The sequence below is a fragment of the Octodon degus genome, unplaced genomic scaffold, assembly GCF_000260255.1.
Source record: "Octodon degus isolate 3935 unplaced genomic scaffold, OctDeg1.0 scaffold00002, whole genome shotgun sequence".
Lineage (NCBI taxonomy): Eukaryota > Metazoa > Chordata > Mammalia > Rodentia > Octodontidae > Octodon > Octodon degus.
In genome coordinates, this window is record NW_004524578.1 from 19,091,149 (window position 1) to 19,097,398 (window position 6,250).

Genomic DNA, 6,250 nt, shown 5'->3' on the forward strand with positions numbered 1-6,250 from the left:
ACTGAGCCATCTCCCCGGCCCCTTGCCCTGCTTATCTTATGGAGTCTTGTGAGGGTCAGTGGGGAATGACATGGAAATACTTCGGGCTGGGGGCAGAGACCTTCCTTTGCCTTTGTTGTCACCCACCATGGGCCATGGGGGCCTTGACTTCCCACATTGCCCCTCACCTCACTGAGTGTGTTCTCCTCAGCCTCTGATTTCTCCTCCTCTTCCTCTTCCTCCTCTGACTCCTCACCCTCTGTGTCCGTCTGGTCATCATGGTCTTCACCCTGGGCAGCAGCAAGGTTGTGCAGCCAGGGCACCCGCACCTCACTCTGTCGCCGGGACACTACCTGCATGGCAGCTGTAGCACCCCACTGGGCCAGGCTGTTCTGAGGGAGGGACAGAGCAGCCACCACTGAGCAGCCCTGTTGAAGGTGGGGGCCCGAGCAGCTGGAGCCCCTCGTCCCCAGAGATGGGGCAGAGCTGGCCCCAGCATAATTTTCCTGAAACTCTGTATGACAGCTAAAACTCTTGAGTGACAGCTTAGGATGTGAGAGGGTGAACAGGGGCTGTGAATTTGCACAAGCATACCACTGTAACAAATCAAGCACACACCAGAGGAGCCCTGGGCCCCACTCAGTCCCGGCTCCCCCAGCCAAGAGTGACTATGAGTCAGACCTCTATGACTGTGCATTCATTGGTGTTTTCTTTGAGAAGCTTTGTTTGTTTTTGGTGCTGGGAAGGAACCCTCAGTTTCATCTTGACCAAGCTGAGCACTCTGTCCCCCAGCTCACCCCAGTGCTGGGCTATTTTGGAGCTTCCTATAAATGGGTCACCCATGTATTTGCTCATGAATGGCTCCTTTCATTCAGTAGTACATGTGACAGGGTCTGTTGCGGTTGCACATGGAAATTCTGCTTTTCACCCATGTGACACTTTTGTGTGCATCCACCCCCCACTACCCCTTCTACACAGAATGCTGTCCCCTGTGCTGTCCCCAGTTTTTTACTAAGAATAAAGTGGGCATGAACATTTTTCACATGTCTTTTGAGAGACACAAGGGTCACAGGGAGGCAGGGAAGAAAGGAAGGGAAGAAGGGAGGGAGGGAATGACAGAGGGAGAGAGGAAAGAATGGAGGGAGGGAGGAAAGAAAGAAAAAGAAAAAAGGAAAACCTGGAGTTAGCCAGGTTTAGGGGTTTATGCCTGTAGTCCCGATCCCGGAGACTGAGGCACAAGGTGCTGGGAAGGAACCCTCAGCTTCATGATGATCAAGCTGAACACTGTCCCCCACCTTACCCCAGGCCTGGGCTATTTTGGTGCTTCCTATACATGGGTCACCCATGTTTTTGCTCATGAATGGCTCCTTTCATTCAGTAGTACATGTGACAGGGTCTGTTGTGGCTGCACATGGGTGAAAATCTAAGGCCAACCTGGGCTACACAGACCCTAATTTTAAACAACAATATCCTATAAAACAAAACCCAGGGGCAGTGAGGGACAGGGCTGCCTGGAGTTTCTCCCAGCGGAGGGCCTTGTGCTTTGTTTAAGGATGACACTTCCTGGGGCCTGGATAGCAGGCATCATCCCTTCTACAGAACAGCCCAGGGCCAGAGGCCTAATTGGGGGGATGAGTGTGAGGGAGTGAGCAGTGGGGCAGGACCACCCAGCATACCAGAGGACTAGCCCACCACTCTTCTTAAGGCTCTGTCCTCAGAGCTGAAGTCCCAGCCCAGGTTACAATGCTCCAGGGTGGGAGGGGCCAGTGCATAGGTGGGCTCAGGCAGAGCCCAGGCTCTCACCAGGGGTGCCACGCCCGGAATCCACATGGCCAGGGAGTGGCCCTGCTTCAGCGCCCAGGCAGTGGTCTGCATGGCGTGTCGGGAAAGGGTGTTGGCCAGGATCCCCACCCTGCGTGGGAGGCTTGGCTTGGCCTTGGGAGGCTTCTGAATCTGCTGGCGTCCAGGAGCAGTGGCTGGATGGGGGTTTGGGGAAAAGCAGATCAGAGTGGGTAAGCCACAAGGCATGGTGACAGGTGCCACATACTTTCCCTCTTCTGAAACAGAGAAGGGTCTCAGTGATGATGGGTCCCTTTGCAAATCCCACTAAGCTGTCCCTACACTGGAGGCTGGGGGAGACCTTGCCCAGCGTGGGGCAGGGATGCTGGCGTTGGTGCACATACCCAGTTCCTCCTTGGCTGGAGGGAGGAGGAACTCCACCACCTTCTCAATGCCGCTCAGGGCCAGGTCAGCCCCTCCAGAGGCCAGCCGGCCTGCTCGGGTGTTGGTGGCATACTCTGCAGTCTCCCTGGCCACTCCCCAGGCCAGCTCACAGCCAGCCAGGGTGGCTCCCAGGACCTTGTCCGAAGTGCTTGCAATAGGCACGCTGATACTATTGCGGGCACTGCGAAGGCGGTTGGAGATGGTGCCCTTCAGCTCTGAGGCAATCTGGGGATGGTGGGGGTTAGGAGTCAGCTGCAGGGGTCTCCTTGCAGGCAGCTCTGCGAGGCCCAAGGCCTCACTGGAAAGGTCCAAGGGAGGGCTTTAGTGTGTGGACACCTGAATTAATCCAGGCTTTGGAGGGAAAGGACTTTGCCAATGCCCATGCCAACCACCTGGGTCTCCTGGATTCTTCATACCACACTGCCTATCAAGATGCTGTCTCGTAGTGAGGACAGCCCCAAAGTTGTCCTGGGGCACACTGGTCCTGCTCCTCTGGTGCCACCTCCCCAGAGTCCTGTCGTGTGTCCTGTATCCTCTCAGAACAAGAGGTGGGCTCCACCCGCTCTTATACCGATGTACAGGTGTCCTTCTGCTTCCTACCAGGTCTACTTCAAAATAATCAGCTTTCCACCTGGATAGCTGGGAGCTCCTCTGTGACAAAGACATTCTTGCCTTTATTCCAGAAAACCAGGCATCTTTTGGCTTTGAGGCCAAAACACTCATTTGAGCCCACACTGACCTGGAGCCCCCAGATCTACTTGAGGCTGTGTGGCTGATGGGAATCACCAGGTTTTTCTTCTGTAAAATAGGGCAAGGTGTCCTCTTGAAGGGAGGTTAAAGGATTAAGTGAGCAGGCTATAGGGAGCATGCATCATGGTCCCTAGCAAGTGTGGGGCTCAGGGAAGACTTCTAGGATGGGCAGGGAGGCAGTCAATGAAATGGATAATGCCAGAGACTCAAAGTGCCTAACTTGGGCTTATACCTTAGTCAAAACCCAATAAAGATGTAGCCAGCGGAAGTGACCTATTTGATGTCCTTGCCTATAAGCATTGGATCTTGAGGACACAGGATATAATCCTGGGACCCCAGTGAATGCACCCTATGATCTTAGGTGCCTTAGATCTAGTGCAGACCCACAGAGTCCCAGGGACTGGTGTCAGGTGGCTGTTGACCCATCCCAGGATCCCAATGGGTCTGCCCTGGATCTGTGCCTGCTCTCCTGGAAACCCTGCCTTTCTGAGGTGTCAACAGTTGCCCCATGCTAAGACAGTATTCTCATGCAGTGGTGAAGGGGGGTGGCCAATACAGCAGCCCATGCCCATTTTCTGGGGAGGTGGTGGCCACGCAGCACAGGGCTTCAGAGAAGGGGAAGGGACTCACCTTTTCAGGAGGGTACTGGAGGGCTGGGATCTTTTCCTCCAGGTGGTCCAGGCCTCGGCAGGCCAGCTCATTGGCAGCTGTGACTGGAGAGAAGAGTTATACTGGGGGAAGCCCTGCCCCTACCACAAGGACCCAGCAGTGGCCTCTGTGCCTGGAAAAGCACCGTGAAGCCTCGGAAGCCCAACCCTGCTGCTTCACAGGCATCCTGAACCCGAGGCCCTCTGCCACTTTTAGCCCTGGTCCACTGGTGACTCCTTGAGGCCAGGGTCCTTCCTGCATCACCCGGCTGTGGCTTCAGGCAGGTCACAGGCTTCCTGACTGAGAAGGAAGCGATGGGACCATGTGAATCACCAATGACTCTGAGTTCCCTCCCTCCAAGTAGGGCTCTAAGTGAGCACTGGGAAGAGGGGGTGTGGGTAGGAGCTGGGTGGCCCTGGAGTCTGACAAAGTAGGGCCAGGCCTAGTCCTGCTTAGTCCTGGGGGTGACAAACTTCCAGCCACAAGCTGTGTGGGCTCCAGACTATCCGTGGCTCATGCTCCCCACCTCCACTAAGGGTTGAACCCAGACCTTTCACTCTGAGCTACATCCTCAGCCCCTTTATTTTTTATTTTTATTTTTATTTTTATTTTTATTTTTTTTTTGAGATAGTGTCTCGCTAAGTCACCAAGTTGACCAGACTGGGCTAGAACTCACATCCTCCTGGTCAGCCTCCTAGAGTCCTAGAATTATAAGTGTGTACTACTATGCACAGTGGCCTTTGCTTTTAACCACTCAGTGTGGAGATAAGCTTGACAGTACCAAGGAGGCCATAGGAAAGGCAAAAGAGTTGTCTGTTGCCCCCTCCCCCAGGATCCAAACGCTTTCGAGGATGCTGCTGGGTGCCGCAGAGCACAGAAGTTCTGAGGTCTTCGAGCTGTCTTCAGGTCAGGACCAGGGGAATGTAAGAAGCGGGACCTGGGTCTTCTGCCTGCCTATCTGTGCTTCCCCACCACACCCCCGCCCTACTGAGGAGGTTGGGTACAGGACTTCTCAGCACTTCTGGGACGTCTCATAGTCCTGTCAAGAACCAGGCCTTAGGACTGTATTCCCAGATGGGACAGAACAATTTGCTGGGGCCACATCTAGCAAAACTTACGGAGCCGTTGGTTTCTGACCTCTAGCCCCTGGCTGGCAGCTCTCTGCTGCCCTCACTTGTCACAAGCTGGTACCATCAGCAGTTGAGCCAGCTCTAGGGCCCACAGCCACAGGCCCCGCCCACTCCCATCCCTGCCCACGTAGCCCCACCTATCTGTCCTCCTGCAACTTCTTTGGCTGCTCATTGTCATCCTAGGAAACCACCCCTGGGCTCTAACTGAGGCCTGTATCTAATAGTGATAGGTAAGATGACCAGATGATGGGATGCAGCAGCCAGGCCGACCAGCAAGCAAGTGACTGGATAATTGGATAGACAGACAGACAGACAGACAGACAGACAGACAGACAGACAGACAGAGACAGACAGACAGACAGACAGACAGACAGAGCAGGCAGAGCAGGCAGAGCAGGCAGACCCTGGCAGGTGGGCAGGACAGGACTCACATTGGGTGGACAGCCTGCGGACTACGGGCTCCATGCCCCAGGCGGCCAGGCTGCTGGCGCCCTGCACGCCCTTCTCGTAGGCGTTGCACATGGAGGCCACCAGGGGGTGGGCTTCCTTGGTGCTGGCATAGGTCTTCTGGAAGCACTCGCATGTGCCGCTCACCACAGGCAGCTGCATGACGCGCTGCAGCACATTCTCCTGCTCCTGGCCGGGAAGGAGCACACGGTGGTCAGCCTCTCCACACCCTCCCAGGAAGGGAGCCCAGCCTCCCCTCAGAGGCCAGCTGAGTCCGAGGGGTCTGGGAGGAACCTGGGCCAAAGATGGCTCTGAATCCTCGAGTCACAGGCCCCACTGGGCACAACCAGGCTCTGCTGCCATGGTCTCTGCCTTACCCGGACCAGGCCAAACCCCAGCCTCCTCCTGGCCCCCACCCCAGACTTACTGGGAGACAGCGAGCATTATGAACACACCTGTGGGGAGTTTTAATGGTGGATTCCTCTAAACATTCTCCCACCTTTTCTAAACCACAGCCTCCTGCCTGAGGACGCCAGTGTGGAGCCCAGCACACGCACTGCCCTCCACCTCCCATCGCTTCCTCCAAGAAGCTTCCTGCCTTTCCTCCTTCACATCAACAGCTGCCAGGTCCTTCCCTGGGCCATCTATAATCTGTCACACCACCTTTCTCTCCCAGGAGACTGTCATCTCTACATCCCCAGGACCTTTCCAGGCCCAGGAAGGTTAGTTGGAGAAATAAATGACAGTGAGGGCTGCCTTGGAGAACATAGTTCAGACCTGCGCCCTGCGCCCAGCACAGAATCCGAGCATCGTGGCCTACAGGGGGCTCTGTGGCAAGAATCCTTTGCAGAATTTCTCTGTTAGACTCATGTTTGGACACATCATTTCCCCTGAGCTGGAGCTACCCTCTCCCAGAGTAGCCTGTGCCCCTGTTGGACAGCTCTGCAGAGCTGAAGCCTGCCTCCTCCCCCTGCCCTACCCTCTCTGCACCAGAACATCTGCAGGCAAATTTATTTCATCACTCATGGGTTAGCCCTTCACATACTTAAAGTTAAACCTCTCTCTCTCTCTCT

At 55.4% G+C, this 6,250-nt stretch overlaps 1 protein-coding gene across 4 annotated transcripts in view; it reads right to left on the reverse strand.

Moving 5' to 3' along the window:
* Plin1 (perilipin 1) overlaps window positions 1-6,250 on the reverse strand; it is an 11,376-nt gene that overhangs the window by 2,380 nt on the left and 2,746 nt on the right. For 2 of the 4 annotated variants that reach the window (XM_004623296.2, XM_023710340.1), the window contains exons 3-7: window positions 5,162-5,366; window positions 3,583-3,665; window positions 2,163-2,427; window positions 1,783-1,955; window positions 168-371 (exon numbers count right to left, since the gene is read on the reverse strand). In XM_004623296.2, coding sequence (XP_004623353.1) covers window positions 168-371; window positions 1,783-1,955; window positions 2,163-2,427; window positions 3,583-3,665; window positions 5,162-5,366 — 930 coding nt within the window. Of the gene's footprint in view, window positions 1-167; window positions 372-1,782; window positions 1,956-2,162; window positions 2,428-3,582; window positions 3,666-5,161; window positions 5,367-5,676; window positions 5,825-6,250 lie in introns of those variants that run through there. The other 2 variants (XM_023710342.1, XM_023710336.1) reach the window with 2 other exon arrangements.